Source organism: Grus americana, chromosome 2 (assembly GCF_028858705.1).
Source record: "Grus americana isolate bGruAme1 chromosome 2, bGruAme1.mat, whole genome shotgun sequence".
In the NCBI taxonomy this organism is placed as follows: Eukaryota; Metazoa; Chordata; class Aves; order Gruiformes; family Gruidae; genus Grus; species Grus americana.
The window spans coordinates 135,906,829-135,923,264 of NC_072853.1; the positions used below are offsets into that span (position 1 = coordinate 135,906,829).

Below are 16,436 nucleotides of genomic sequence, written 5' to 3' on the forward strand. Positions count from 1 at the left end.
ATATATACTTAAACATCTTTTACCTAGATAATGTTCTTGACTAAGTTGTTTGGGTTTTTTTAAAGTCTAAACCCCTCACCCACCCCCACCCCCCACTATTCTACTTGGTACTACAGGGGAAATTGTTTATGTTATATGGGCCTAATGTAATATCAGATAAAAATCAACTGTTACATGATATTCTTGTCTCCAGTGAAGAAAAGCAAAGCTATAAACTTACAGAAAATTACCTCCCTTTCTTGTGTTTCAAATGAGAAAATTGCTATTACTCAAGCAACGTTAGTTGGCAGTTACAAGGTAGTGCAGTGAGCTAAAAAAACAGATTTTCACTTGTGTACAACTAACTTCAACTTGACATAGTATTAAAAAAAAACCCAAGGGGAGGGAGAGGAAACAGTCAGTCTTATCTCTGTGACCAATATAAAAGCACTGGACACCTGCTGAGCTGTTCAGGAAAACCAAAGAAAAGCAATAATTCTTGAACGAGAGGTTGACACTGTAGATGGCTTTGCAGAACTATAACACTCTCAGAGAAACTTCTGCTTTTACCCACTGTTTTTGCAGGAGCTTCATTGTTCGTGTTTGTAAACAAGTCTTTCACCTGATTTCTGTCCTTGACAAAGGAACTGTAATCGGTGATCAACATCTCTTCTAGATGGCTAGAGAAACAGTAAGTTCTTTGAGAGATCCAATAAGAAACAAAGCAACCCAGCAGCTTTATAAAGGAATAGAAAAATTACCAATCTTAAATGTTACCAGTTGGAAGTCTCTATTCCTCTTAGATATTCTCATTATTTTAAACTGCACATAACAGCTTTTCCCTCCTTCAGTCTATAATCATTATGAGGTAGCCTTGGCTTTCTATATTGAAAAACACTAATCATGAGGTTAAGACATACCTAAGTCTTTTCTAACAGGAAAGATAGTAACATTTGACACAATATCTCACAATCTATTTTCCTATCTGAAACTAAAAGTCTACTCTAAAATTGTATGTAAGAAAGAAACACAAGTAAAACTTTAAGTTCTTTTTCTATAAAGCAGATAAAGAAACAGGTTTTTTAAAACAAACAAACATGGGCTCAACAGGTGTACCAAAACAGGCAGTATGTGAAGAGAATGGTGGTCTACACACATAATCTTTAAAACTGAGAAGCCCTGCCAAGTTTCGAAAAAGAAAAAAGGAAAAGAAAAAATAAAAAAGAAAAAGAAAAAAGAGGTAAACTAAGACTAAAGTACATGTAAACAAATCACCCTGCATTCTACATATAGGTCCTCTATAAAGCCACCTTTATGAAAAACAAAGTCAGAAACCTAGGACTGAAAAGATATAAAGCAGATAACCTTTTGCCTCAAAAGACAGAGTTTCAGCCTAGTAAAAACAAAACTGGAATTCACAGAGTTTAAGAGAGAATGGACAAGAGTAACCTGAAATTTTGACTTTTTTAGCTGTCTAAATCGACATTTTATCTGAATGGCAACAATTCTTCCAATTTAATTCATCCTGAGTACATCACTAGCAGGTCTCAAACATAGCTAGCAAAGAAACTAGATAATACAAAGATAGCTTCAAATACATGAGGAAACGTCCAGTGTTCTCTCAGGACAGTTTTGAAATGCCTTCATTAAAAAACACATCCAATTTACATGTCAGCGAGTCATTACATATGACTACCATTGCCAGGTTCCCAAATATTTTTAAAGTAACAAAATAACCCATGCATATTAAAGACATTTTGAAGTAACACTGTCATGAAAACAGAAAGGGATTAGTATTAAACTCCCTTTGTTTGCAAACTAGAGAAAAGGAAACTCACAGAAGGACCAAATCCTGTTTACAATAGACCTATGACCAGAATTGCCTATGAGGGGTTCTAACTGCAGCCTCTGACAAGGGCTGTCTGAGGAAGCCTCTCTCTGTGAAGAAGCCTGTACCACGAGCCCCATTTTGCAACCACACAACAAAACAAACACGGAATCCCAAACTAGATTTCAGTTGTGAGTGTTTTGCTCTGGCTGGAAAGCAGCAGACTGAAGGAGACAAACTCCCCAGAAAAGCAGAAGCTGCTATCTAACATATTACCATAAATATTTAACAACAACTTACATAAAGCCCACAAAAACAAAGTCACTTCTTTAAAGGAAGGGTGTTTTCTTGTCATGCTAGGCTGTATTTTCCCAGTCAGCCACTGAAGTCTGAGGTACGGAGCTGTCTCTTACCTGAGCTGATCATACTGTGCATTCTTTGCTGAGCCAAGAGCTGTTCACGTCCAGAAACCCCATCTGAGGAAAAACACGATTCACTCTCGTAAATTGTCTGCAGCATATTCCAACTGGTCTGCACTTCAGCTACACGAGAGATTCATCACTGCACTTGCACAGGGGCGTTGGGCACGACCCTCTGCAGTCCTACCTCCTCCAGTGAGGGTTGTAAAATAATACGCTTCGGCAATTAGCAACGTTTAGGCATTTGCACAAGTATCTATCGGGAGAGGGGAAAAAAAAAACCCAAACCCCAAATCCACTCTCGGCAGCCCCCGCCTGCTGGAAGGGAGCCGTGAGCGTGCAGGGGGCTGTGCGCCGCCGAGTTTGAGCAGTTGCGTTCGGGCAGCCAACGGCAGGTGGAAGAAGAAATGAAGAAATATCTCTGCGCTTTGGGATTTCTGGCGGGGCGGGGGAAACGCAGCCTCTTAAAAACCATCAAACTGAATAAGCCCCATTTCCAGGGACCGGGAGCCCCCGAGGGTTTTGTCTGAATTACCCCAGCCCGGACCAGTGTTGCTGTCCCTGCGCCCCTCTCCTCTCCCTGCCCGGCTCTCCCTCGGCGGGGCGGCTGGGCGAAGTTGGCGGGAGCAGCAGCGATAACTCATTTGCATTTGAATCGACACCCGCGTGGCCCAGCGGCGGCAGAAATAGAACAATGGCCGGCCTGAGCCAAAAATAGGTCAAGCATGGCCGGGTGATTGGAGCCTGCATTAATGTGTTTAAAAATACCACAGCAAACACAGCTGTCCAGTCTCTGTCTTTCAAACCGCCGGCCGTCCTTCCTCGTCGCTCGGCCTCGAGCGCGATTAACCCCTTCCTCCTGCCCAGCCCGTTTCAGTGGGGAGAAGCTGGGGACCGAGGAAGGGAAGGCAGGGAGCGGGACAGAAACACTCCTGGCCCAGGACTTGCGCCCCTCTCCCTCCTTGCCCTCCCCTGGGGAGTATTTTGTGAAAAGTGAGCAAAACGCCACGGCCGCTGCATCGGTCCTAAAATAACGCTGGGAGGTTTTGCTGGCGATGTGGTTTCTGCCTCGCCCACGCGCAGCCATCCTGCTGTTCTATTTTTGCTGCCCGTTTCTCTGGCTACGCCGCAGTTGGCTTTGGCGGGGGAGCCGGGCTGCTGCCTGCTCCCTGCAGGACCTGCAGCCGCCTTGGGAGAGACGATTTCTGAAGCTAACAGGGCTGGGGGGAAAGCAAAAGCTGGTGGCAGATGTTAACAAGGGACCGAGTTTTGTGCGTTCAGTTATAAGCAGCCTTTCCGTATTTAACATGCTTGATATAATTCTTATAGTAAGTCACCAGTTGTGGCACAGCACGTTAGACACGCTCACCGACTATGCACTATTCGGTTGACTTGCTAAAATTTGGAGAGGGGCTGAGCAGCTCACACTTATTTTTAGAAGCATTAGGCAATTTGTGCGGCGTCTTTCTCAGTTTTACAAGATGATGTGCTTTCAGAAGAGCAGCGTTCAACAGCGTATCAGACAACAGCACCACGCTCCTCTGTCTTGCAGGTTTCACACATGCTATATGAGGTTTATTTTTCATAACGGTATTTCAAAAGTTGCATATCTTGTTTGCTGATTAATATACCTATATGTAGATAAGTTTCCTTTCTCTGTTACAGATGGTATGTTACTTGTCCGGGACCTGCTCTGCCTTACAGCACTTGTTACACAGCTGACCTAAAGTCTGTCAACTACCTACACATATGATACAGCACACTGACCACTCACCTACCAAAATTATGAGTCCCCTTCCACATCCCTGCTTTAGGGGTGAAACAGTGGCCAGTGGGACGTGATTCCTCACCAGAATCAACAAGCCAATGCAGAGGTGATCTCAGAGATTTCTAGAAATCCACCAAATTCTCAACTATCTCCATCACTTTTTGCTCCTAAGGATGCAAGAATCTCCTGATACTTGAAGCTTGGTTCTGCATTTCAGCTGACAATCAGCTGTCTGATCTTCAAATAACATGACAGACTGTAGCCAAGAGCTACAATTTTTTTTTTAAACTTCTCATAATTGTGTTACTGAAGAAAAGATTACAATAACGAAGTACTGTGATATTTGGATACTTGATGGCACCTGAGAGGTCTGTGGCTTAGGTCTCCTCCATTACCCCAAATCTTTGCTTCCTCCATGTGCCAAATGACCTGGTCCTGCTTAAGAGTAAGGGCCTGTCCCCTGGACAGACAGAAACTGCAGCAGCTGACACCAGAATTTTCATAGAATAATAAAATCATTTAGGTTGGAAAAGACCTTCAAGATCATCGAGTCCCACCGTTAACCTAGCACTGCCAAGTTCACCACTAAACCATGTCCCTAAGTGCCATGTCTACAAGTCTTTTAAAAATCCCCAGGGATGGTGTCTCAACCACTTCCCTGGGCAGCCTGTTCCAGTGCTTGACAACCCTTTTGGTGGAGAAATTTTTCCTAATACCCAATCTAAACCTCCCCGGCACAACTTCAGGCCTCTTCTCTTGTCCTATCACTTGTTACTTGGGAGAAGAGACCAACACCCACCTGGCTACAACCTCCTTTCAGGTAGTTGTAGAGAGCAATAAGGTCTCCCCTCAGCCTCCTTTTCTCCAGACTAAACAATCCCAGTTCCCTCAGCTGCTCCTCATAAGACTTGTGCTCTAGACCCTTCACCAGCTTTGTTGCCCCTCTTTGGACACGCTCCAGCACCTCAATGTCTTTCTTGTAATGAGGGGCCCAAAACTGAACACAGTGTTCAAGGTGCAGCCTCATCAGTGTCAAGCACAGGGGGGACGATCACTTCCCTAGTCCTGCTGGCCACACTATTCCTGATACAAGCCAGGATGCTCTTGGCCTTCTTGGCCACCTGGGCACACTGCTGGCTTATATTCAGCCGGCTATCTACCAACACCCCCAGGTCCTTTTCTGCCAGCCAGCTTTCCAACCACTCTTCCCCAAGCCTGTACTGTTGCAGGGGGTTGTTGTGACCCAAGTGTAGGACCCAGCGCTGAGCTTTGTTGAACCTCATACAGTTGCCCTCGGCCCACCGATCCAGCCTGTCCAGATCCCTCCACAGAGCCTTCCTACCATCAAGCAGATCAACACTCCTGGCCAAAATGGTGTCGTCTGCAAACTGACTGAGGGTGCACTCAATCCCCTTGTCCAGATCACTGATAAAGACATTAAACAGAACTGGCCCCAGTACTGAGTCCTGGGGAACACCGCTTGTGACCGGCCACCAACTGGATTTCACTCCATTCACCACAGCTGTTTGGGCCCGTCCATCCAGCCGGTTTTTATTCAGTGAAGAGTACACCCGTCCAAGCCATGAGCAGCCAGTTTCTCCAGGAGAATGCTACGGGAAATGGTGTCAAAGGCTTTACTAAAGGCTAGGTAGACAACATCCACAGGCTCTCCCTCATCCACCAAGCAGGTCACCTTGTTATAGAAGGAGGTCAAGTTAGTCAAGCAGGACCTGCCTTTCACAAACCCATCCTCACTGGGCCTGATCACCTGGTTGTCCTGTACCTGCCGCGTGATGGCACTCAAGATGATCTGCTCCATAACCTTCCCAGGCACCAAGGTCAGACTGACAAGCCTGTAGTTCCCAAGATCCTCATTCTGGCCCTTCTTGTAGATGGCCGTCTGTCTAACCTCCACTCAACTGGGACCTGCTGATAAACGATGGAAAGTGGCTTGGTGAGCACTTCCACCAGCTCCCTCAGTACCCTGGGGTGGATCCCATCCAGCACCATAGACGTGTGTGTGTGTGTAAGTGGTGTAGCAGGTCGCTAACCATTTCCCCTTGATTATGGGGGCTTCATCCTGCTCCCCTTCCCTGTCTTCCAGCTCAGGGGACTGGGTACCCGCAGAGCAACTGGTCTTACTACTAAAGACTGAGGCAAAGAAGGCATTAAGCACCTCAGCCTTTTCCTCATCCTTTGTCACTACGTTTCCTCCTGCATCCAATAAAGGATGGAGATTCTCCTTAGCCATCCTTTTGTTGTTAATGTATAGAAACATTTTTTATTGTCCTTTATGGCACTAGTTAGATTAAGTTCTAGCTGAGCTTTGGTCCTTCTAATTTTCTCCCTGCATAACCTCACAACATCCTTGTAGTCCTCCTGAATTGCTTGCCCTTTCTTCCAAAGGTCATAAATTGTCTTTTTTTTTTTTTTTTCCTGAGCTCCAGCCAAAGCTCTCTGTTCAGCCAGGCTGGTGGTCTTCCCTGCAGGCTGGTCTTTTGGCACATGGGGATGGCCTGCTCCTGCACCTTTAAGATTTCCTTCTTGAAGAATGTCCAGACTTCCTGGACTCCTTTGCCCTTCAGGACTGCCTCCCAAGGGACTCTGTCAATCAGGCTCCTGAACAGGCCAAAGTCTGCCCTCCAGAAATCCAAGGTGGCAGTTCTGCTGACCTCCCTCCTTACTTCTCCAAGAATTGAAAACTCCATCATTTTGTGATCGCTATGCCGAAGACAGCCTCCAACTGTCACATCATCCACAAGTTCTTCTCTGTTTGCAAACAACAGGTCCAGCGGGGTGTCTTCCCTAGTTGGCACCCTCACCAGCTGTGTCAGCAAGTTATCTTCCACACACTCCACGAACCTCCAAGACTGTTTCCTCTCCACTGTATTGTATTTCCAGCAGAAAGTAAGTTCAAGTCCCCCATAAGAACAAGGGATAGCGATTGTGAGACTTCTCCCAGCTGCTTATAGAATACTTCATCTGCCTCTTCATCCTGGTTGGGTGGTCTATAACAGACTCCCACCATGATATCTGCCTCGTCAGCCTTCCCCCTGATTCTTACCCATAAACACTCAACCCTATTGTCACCATCGTCAAGCTCTAGACAGTCAAAACATTCCCTAACATTCAGGGCTACCTCACCACCTCTCCTTCCTTGCCTATCCTTTCTGAAGAGTTTATAGACAGTCATTGCAGCACTCCAGTTGTGCAAGTCATCCCACCATGTTTCTGTGATGGAAACTATGTCACAGTTTTCCTGCTGCACAATGGCTTCCAGCTCCCCCTTTGCTGCCCATGCTTTGTGCATTGGTGTAGATGCACTTCATTTGGGCTATCAACCCCACCACCATTTTGGGGGGAGAAGCCCTAATTCCTATGTGACTGTCCTCAGGCACTTCCACGGTTTCTAACCCATCAAGAACCCTTGTGCCTTTGCTGTTGCATGGCTCTCCATCCCCTACCTCCACTGAGATGGCAGACCAAAGGACCTCACTAGCGCACCGTTCTTCAAGCATTGGCGTGCCATCCCCAGGCTTATCTCTAGTGAGCTTGGGTTCATCCCCTTTCCCCTTCAAATCTAGTTTAAATTTCTTTCAATGAGCCCTGCTAACTCCGATGCAAAGATCCTTTTCCCCCTTCGAGACAGGTGTACCCCATCTGTCACCAGCAGGTCTGGTATCATGTTTTCCCTATAGGATCCTCAAGTTAGCACCTATTACTGCTCGACAGCCTCCTCGTCTTGCCTTCTCTCTTCCCTCCTCCAGTTTTTGCCAGGAGCACTCCTCCCGGGGAAGCGGAAAAGCTCTGCAGACAGCAAATACCAGCTCTGCAAAGGGGCAGGAACATGGTAGTGGCAGCACAGTGACAGGTAGGGTGTTATAATGCAAGACAGGGGACAAACATCACACACACCGTCGTACTATTGACAGCTGACAATTTGGTATCATGAACATTTAACCCAAATGTTTTGTGGGAAATACGCGGCACTTTGACGGTGCAGGGCAGAAGATGTTTAACATGAGTGCAAGGGGGATCACCAGTAGAAACAGAAATCTTCTCTAACACAGAAAAAGCTTTTTATAGACAGAAGTAAATAAAAAAGTGGAATTGTGTATGCCCTTGAGCCAACCAGAACATGACCCTGTTTAGTGATTCAGTGCCTCAAAATAATCAAGTCTCATATTACAGTGAAACACTGGAGGAATAAGTTAAAAACAGGTCAGAACACGGAAAAGCTGGAGTGTGGGATGCCAGTATTAGGCACCCATATGTGTTTATAACTTCTTACATATGCAGCTGCATTTTAAAGATAGCATTCACAGCTCTGACTGACTTCAAATACTTCAGCAACTAAATAAAAGCAAACTATTTTCAAGAGTAGAAATGTACATTCAGATATTTGGCTACAAGTGTTCTTAATTTTGGCGTATGTATTTTAAACAAACAGACACAAACTAGCCTATGTTAGCTAATTCACAGACCATAACAACTACAGCATTGTGCATTATATTTTAGATTATATATAAAAAATATATTAAAATATTTTACTTATTAAGTCAGTCACCCCAAAGGTAGGGCTTTTACAACCTGAATTCTTCCGACTTGCTTCGATGTATTATAGGCCTACTTTGATACACGCTTAGCTTTAAAACACATGCGTAAATCTATCCCTTTTCAACATAATATTTAAGCACATGCTCAAATTCTATTGATCACAATAGAATTTAAGCACATAGTTAAACACTTTGCTGAGTCAGCCCAGCCTTTAACTGCACGATCACATGGGTTTAAATAGCTCCTTTACAGACCCGCAGGGAAAGGATAAAGGGTTCATGCCTGAAGAAAATCTGGTTTTTATTTTTGAAGCTATGCATGTTATAAGGTGACATTTTCATACAGGAACATGAGGTTTTTTGTTCTGATTTTGAAATGCATTTCCTAAACTTGGAGAACTTTAATGATACTGGAGGTAAGAGTAAACTGTTGAAACGATTTAGCGCTGCTGAGGTGACTCTAAATGCAATCAGCAACTTTATAGAAAATGTAAGGCATGTTAGTAGCACTAAGATCTCATTACAGGGGTTTCACAATGTGTTCCTCTTATTTGCCTTCTGAGTTGCTAAAAACAAATAAATATAAGGAAATTAAATCTGGAAACCGCATCAGTGCAAGATTAAGACTGAGAAATTAAGCACTCAAATTAGAAAGACCTAAGATTTCTACTGCATTATTAACTCTGCAACATTATAATTAAGTAGCACTTTTCTCTTCTTACTTTCCTTGTTAAGTACAAACAGTATATTATTGTTTGGTTTTAGCATATCCCATTTTTCATTCATGTTATTCTGGAGCACAGCCTTCATTAATATTAATAGCTTAGTTTCAGCTTTTGCAGTTTTCTTACTTGTAAATGAATTCTTGCATAGATTCTTCTGCCATATTGCTCAATTGTCTCATATAAATATTACATACAAAATTAAATAAAGACATGTTCTCTAGCTTCTAGTTGTATGGTTAAATTAGGATACCGCAGTCTTACAGGTCTCCTATTCAACCTTCCTTCAGCCCCTTTTTCATTTGACAAGTATTCTATGAAAAAGCATCAGGTAATAACATGCATCAATATCCAACAATGCATAAACAAGTGGGAGCTAAATTGAGGTTGTACGGGTAATATTAAATCTGGCCTATTTCAGTACTCAAGTTTTGAGTTCTAATCTCTGCAGCCTAAAGAGCTCCTAACTATTTTTGTATATCTAATCACCAGGATTAAAATAAGAAAAAAAATTAACTATTGTACAGAACAGATGTTTCTGCAGCCACAGTTCATTAGATACCATTAGTGCCATGTGAAACCCACACATCCAGCATAAATTACTACAGCTTATGCTAGAGGATTAACTACGTTAACGAACAGCAGAAGATTATTACCACAGTGTAGCAGATGGTTTGGGAGCAGAAAGAAATCAGGGGAGATGCTCAAGCGGTTTGGTTCTGCTCCCTCCTGGAACTAAGGAACCGTATTCCAGACCCCCAGGGGAGTAAAAATGGATCACTGAATCCACGTGCTCTGGTTGGAAAGATGTAGTGCAGGAATGTCTCTGATTAGTTTTCCGCGTAGCAAGCCTTTGGCTTTGCCTGTGTGGGAATACATGTTACTGCTTCTTTGCAGTGCCATGAAACTACATGACAGGCATTTTTCAAGTGAGGCGAAAACTGTGATTCTAAACGTGTTTAAGCTTAATGCAAGCTTCAAAGGAATTTTCTGGGACAAAGAAAGGCATATCTGTAGCTTTAAGGGATTTTGTGACAAACAATGGGAGAATAATACAAAGTTTTGAGGATAAGGAGCGCTATGCCAGATAAATGTATGGGTCTCTACCATCTCACATATAACAATACAGAGAGTCTCGCATCTTTCTCATGCAAATTAGCTCAGGCTAATTTGGCACTAGTTCATGACTTATCACTTCTTTCTGCTCTTAAAATACGCCTTTCCATTCGCATAAATAATTCTACTCAAAATTAAGTCCTAGATTCAGGACAACACCTCAACAACACATGCTTGATTATAAGCACAAGGCTAAAGTTAAGCATATGCTTCAGGGCTTCATAAATTCAAGGGTACTTTCCTGAATCACAAAGCTCAAATAATTTTTTTTAAAAAACAAAACAAACACACAGAGAGCTATCAAATAAATAAATAATATTTAGCTTAGGAAATACATACGAAATTCAATTATTCTGCTGACACAGTTATTTATCAGGTTGGAACTAAAATCTCCATATTTTGTGGCAAGGCTGAGGTAAATTGCATACAAATAACACAAGCCACATAGCCAAAAGCAACATCGGCTATCGACCAATAAATGCCTCTGACCAGCAAAGCACTTTGCCCCTTTTATGCCATTAATGAGGCAAGTAGAGATATGAGCAATACGAGATTTACTGGCCCTTCCACGTTGATGCCCAGCTTGCTTAGAGACACTCTAGTCCATACGTGCCCTGCATCTGCCACATCTAGCTGCACTAGACACACTGGGATGGACAGACATAAAGCAACCCTAGAGCACATAACCCATGGGAGATTGCAATACGTTCAGTGTACTTCAGGCATTTCAAGCTTGTTGCACATACACTGAGCCGATAATCTGTACCTCCACACAGTGTTTTGCACAGGATTTCCTGATGCCTCGTGGTCTGGTAGATCAGATCAACCGACCTGGACATTGAGAGTTCCTGGATGACAGACTACTAAGTCCCTATGGCTGGAGAACCACGAGGAACACCATCTCTAGATTGTAATATATGCCTAGGTTTAAGTGGTTTTTTGGATTTAAGCCAAGAAATGTAGGCCATGCTTGCTGTCTGGAGAGCCGTACTGTGAAAACCAATGGCTATGCAAAGGATTTAGGATCACAGCAGAAGACAGCCAACTAAATATGAGCTCCTAGGATTACACCAGGACCAAAAAGGCTAATAAAATCCTTGGATATATAAACAAGGTTATATTGAGTAACAGTAGTGAGGTGATATCCATATATCAAAGAGAATATTCTTGGGATACTGTAACTTGTTCCAGTATAGATACCTGAAAAAGAATGCTGAAAAACTGAGGATGGATAGACATGCCATAAGAAAAAAAACAGGTTTGGAAATTGGGAACTCGAAGACCTGAGATACTAAGTTTACTGAAGAAGTTCAGAGGTGGCGTGGCACAGTCTGTATATACACAGGGCAAGATATTCAGTGGTGTAGTAAAATGCTCTATATTTTAAGAAACAAGGCTTTAAGAAAAATCCATCAATTAGAAAAACTCAAGCAAGAAGTGGGCACACATTTTAACCACCGCAGCAACGTATAAATGAGCTTTACATCAAAAGCAGCCACATCTCTGGAAAGAAAGCTCTAACACCTCTGTAGACCAAATGTAACGAAGGTTTTCTTCTAGGACCCCAAGTTATACAGGTCAGACTTGGTGATCATAGGGGTACCTCTGAAGCTACTAAGAACTAGTAAGAATTACTGCTTAACTGATAGGAATAATAAGAACTGAATAGAATAATTCTTCCTACAACAGGAATAGTTTTCTTATTTTAAGTCACCCTCTCCTGAAAAGCAGAGGTGTATGTTCCTTTTTTTTTTTTTTTTAAAATCCAAAATATGTTTATTTTCCTGTGAGATACGGTAATTTTTACAAGAGTGGCACAATGGAGTTCACTATAAACATCTTAAAAAAAAAAGTCTTTGTGAAAAACAAAACAAAACCCATGTTTTTGTTTTGTTTTGCTATTCAAAGCTGCCCTTTTAACTCAATTAGATCTCAAAAGTAGAGTCTTTCTAAATCCAGGTGTGGAGTCATGGACTAGGTGGCTTTTACATAACTTGCTACAACCACAGTATAAAGTCACCTATGTGGATTAGGACAACAATTTCCCTATTAAATTTTTAAGCGAGGAGAGTTTTTCTTAAATATTAAACAATTAATATAGTTAGAGAACTGCCTTTACAAGCCATTGGAAGTTTAGCCAAGAAAAAATGTTTCACATGAAGCACAAAAAAGGGTCCTCTTTAATGTGTGGGCCCAGGAACAGACCTGAGATGCCAGGCCGCATGCTGGGCTGTGGGATCTCCGTCCTCTCCCAGCTCCCCCATCCCTCCCCGGAGAGTATTCAAGCTCATGGAGAAACAGCGTTACATGCACAAACGTGCCTCTGAGAGCAGGAACAAGTTGACCGCTACTGTGCCATGAAAAGGTCACATCTTACGCTGGTCAATAATGTTGTTATGAAACCACACGAAACCCTCCTGGTTAGCTGGACCAGGATGGCAGCAAAGTTCGGTCCTGGTCCTCTTCTGTTTTTTTCCAAATGTACAGTTTTCATCTAACTTTCTTCCTCATCTTGATAAGGAACAAAACGTTATCAATACATCAGCTTGGGAGCTGTTTTTACTGTGCCGGTGATTTTGAGGCAATGTTAAAAGGATGAAACTGTGACTTTAGTGGGTAAACTGTAATTGTTTTGCCTGACTTAAATAAAATCAGGATTTCTCCCTAGGAGCAGTATGATCTTAATTTTCCTTGTGGAAGCAACAAATTTATAGACTGCAAAAGAGAAAATAAATCAAAATACAATTGAAAGCAAGGTTTCATAATTCTGAAAGGAAAATTACAACACATTCAACTAAATATAACCTCTCCCTCCAGCTAAGTAAACCACCTTGAAAATCTTAATGCGGCTACTTACTGTAACTGAAAACGTCTTTATAACATACTGTGATACTGCCAAAATGTTTCACAAATGTGACTTTTGTAAATACGGGTATCCAATTGATATTCCTAAGGCCAGAATCAGCCCCAATGAAGCTTTTATCCATACTTCAATCTCATTTAACCAAATCATACAATCTTCAATTTGCTAGAAGGGATGAAACAAATGGAGAGGGAGGGTACAGGAAGTGCCCAGCAAAGCCACATCTCAGCAGGCAGATGTGGGCAGCTGCAGCTGCTGCTTCCACACATCCCTCAGCCACCCCATCTCTGGCTTTTCTTGGTAGCAAGAGGCAAGTGCTCAAGCTATCTGGGACAAAGGAACAAGGCTGGTCCCAAGCCCCACAGTTTTGTGGAAGGAGAAGTGTTCACACAAGAACTGCAAAATTGTTCTGAGCATCAAACTGCTATGCAATGGCTAAAAAAATGCACAGGACAGAACTGATAATCTGCATTGAAAGCATGAGGAACCAGGAAGAACATACATTGAATCCATGTTCAGACAACACTACCATTCTAATCAACTCTAATCAGGTCTATTTATATCTTGCAAAGAGTCTGGGAGAGGAAAGCTCTTATATTCCCTTCAATCCGACGAGCTGTTGGGAAAGGGCACTCCAAAAATGAATTAATAAATGAGAAATAACTCACAAATGCTGGAATCCCTATGCCACAAGCAGAGATGACAGACTATTTTAGATGAGCTTAAGCTTCTGAGCGGTCAAAATGTAGGATCAAACTAGAGCTCAGGGCCTGTTCTAAAAATAGCATAGCTCTATGGCAATCATCTATGCACTTCATATTCTGTCGATTGGTAGATGACAGAACAGGACAGCAGGACAGGTGATAATGGGAGGAAAACCAAAACCTTTCAGTCAACAAATCAGAGATTCTAAACCACCACAAGTCAGATCCCTCATCAGTCATCACTCACGGATGGACGGGCCTGTGTATGTTATGGTTGCACTTCATTTCCAGCCCCGTCCCCTGCTTGTTAAAGCAGTTGCCAGGGAAATAAACTGCTAAGAACATTTCCCTGAGATTTGGAATATATATTTTTTTCCATTTTGAATCTGAAATTAATGCAATTAAAGAGTTATCAGCAGTCTATGAAAAATTGAGTGTGTTTTCAGCAGCCCACAAAATAATGCTGTACACAGGCTAAGTGGCAGTTTTGGCTAAAAGTAACCAGCGACAAAAGCTAGATTGTTCAAGGTAACAGGTATCACTTGTGGACTATGTCCACAGGAATGAATAAATAAATCACAACCTAGTTGTATTTTCCATCTCCTCTCCTTACCTCTGCCACAATTCCAGCAAAAAAGTGGAGACAGTAAACTTGGACAACTAAAAAGTGCACATACAGTTCACAAATGGTTTATTTGCCAAGCTTTCTATGTCTCAGAAGAAAAAGGAAGATAACTAAAACTAGGAGTCTGGTTTTGTGTTATCTGATAAAAGGGTGCAGAAAAATTAAGCACCGCCAAAAAACCATGTACCATAATAATACGGCTGAAAAAACCCCACATAAGTATATTACCAGTGTGATGAAACAGGCTTAAGTTTAGTCAAGTTTAATTTTTTCTTTTTAATTGCCAGTAAGAATGCTTCTAAAAATAGCATGCTCATGTTTTACAATATTAATCTGGTTACCATTCTCAACAAACTTTCTTCTCCATTTTTGGACTATACACAAATGTGACAACCTTACATTTAAGGAGCAATTTACCTGAAGTAACACAGCAGAGATGGTTTTATTTAGACAGCTTCAAAGAAAATGAAACTGTAAGCTATCTAATCATGGCATTCTCTTTTGATCAGTATTTACAGGCATACAAAGTGTATTTCTCTTAGAGACCTTATACATATAAGTCTCATGTGTGCGCATAAAAATATGAACAGATAAACAACGCACTTTCAGCTACTGGTGTCACACACCACAGTTGAAATACTAAAGTGCACATACATTGACGCAAACAAAAAATTAAAGCTGAAAGGTACATAAGCAAGTATCTAGCTTAAAACATGTGATGATCAAGTTATTGACTTGGGGCCTAAATCATTACATTCACTTTTGTTCATTTAGTGTCCTCTCAGATGCAGCAGAAAGCCTCCAGCGATTCAGAGATGCAGTATGACTATTCTGGGACTCATGAGAAAATGAATGAGTTGAGAAGTCGAGCAACTAACTATATTTGCAAGGGGAAATCTCCAAGGCATACCTACCAACAAGAATTTCAGGCTAGAAATACACTAGGATGGTTGCCAACAGAAATATTTCATCAGTCAGTCTTTTCTAGTACTGTGGCTCCCATCTCATTTTTTTGCCAAGTTATTTAGCACTGCAGACACCAGCAACCAACAAGTTTGGTAACTGCTTTTTTCTCACACTCTTTTTCTGGCACTCAGCTGTTTTGTGATACTTCGTCTTCTGATCGAAATACCATAAGCTTGTCATGGGATGTTGCAGGGGTTTGTGTGTACTGTTACAGTGGGAGGAGAGAAAAAAGGTATAGAGATGGTCAGTAGACCCTCAGTGGCTAGCTATCCTCTACAGAGTGACCTGCAGCTGTGGAGGGCTGGACTGAATGATCATGGTAACTCCTTCAGCCACTTCTTCTCAAGGAGCATTGTGAAATACTGTGTCCTAAATAAGACCATCTGTACTAAACAATACATTTATGGAACATCTAAATCAAACAAGCTACTGCAGCAGTCTCGGCACCACTGCACAGCTGATCAGTAGAACAATGTTTTGCCTGGATGGGACGCAGGGGCTTCGCTGGCAACACCATGTTAAAGAGTTCCCTACATGCTCCTGCTCCTCTCCTGTCCTTGTCCTGCATGGCAAGTTTTCACATGTATTCATTCATTCACTCTAAGCCAAACCAGATCAGTTTTCCAATGCAGCTCAAAAAGCACAAGCAACAAAAGCAAGACCCCAAAAGCACAAGGAAGAGCACGACCTTTTTATTGCCACCGGGTCCTCTGCCTCATCAAGCCACAAGCACAGTGACAGGAGTTCAAAGTACTCCTGAAAGTGCTGAACTACCCCAGAAGTCTATTCTCCAGTAGCATGACAGAGATTCAAGAGGACTTGCTTCTTGAAGAGACTGATAAATCACAGAAAAATCTATACAGCCAAGCCAATATAGATAATCAACATAA

At 42.3% G+C, this 16,436-nt stretch overlaps 1 protein-coding gene across 14 annotated transcripts in view; it reads right to left on the minus strand.

Moving 5' to 3' along the window:
* Window positions 1-16,436, minus strand: part of HDAC9 (histone deacetylase 9) — a 484,926-nt gene that overhangs the window by 275,462 nt on the left and 193,028 nt on the right. For 9 of the 14 annotated variants that reach the window (XM_054816933.1, XM_054816932.1, XM_054816938.1 and 6 more), the window contains exon 1: window positions 2,221-2,404. In XM_054816933.1, coding sequence (XP_054672908.1) covers window positions 2,221-2,326 — 106 coding nt within the window. In that variant the 5' untranslated portion in view covers window positions 2,327-2,404. The other 5 variants (XM_054816934.1, XM_054816931.1, XM_054816943.1 and 2 more) reach the window with 3 other exon arrangements.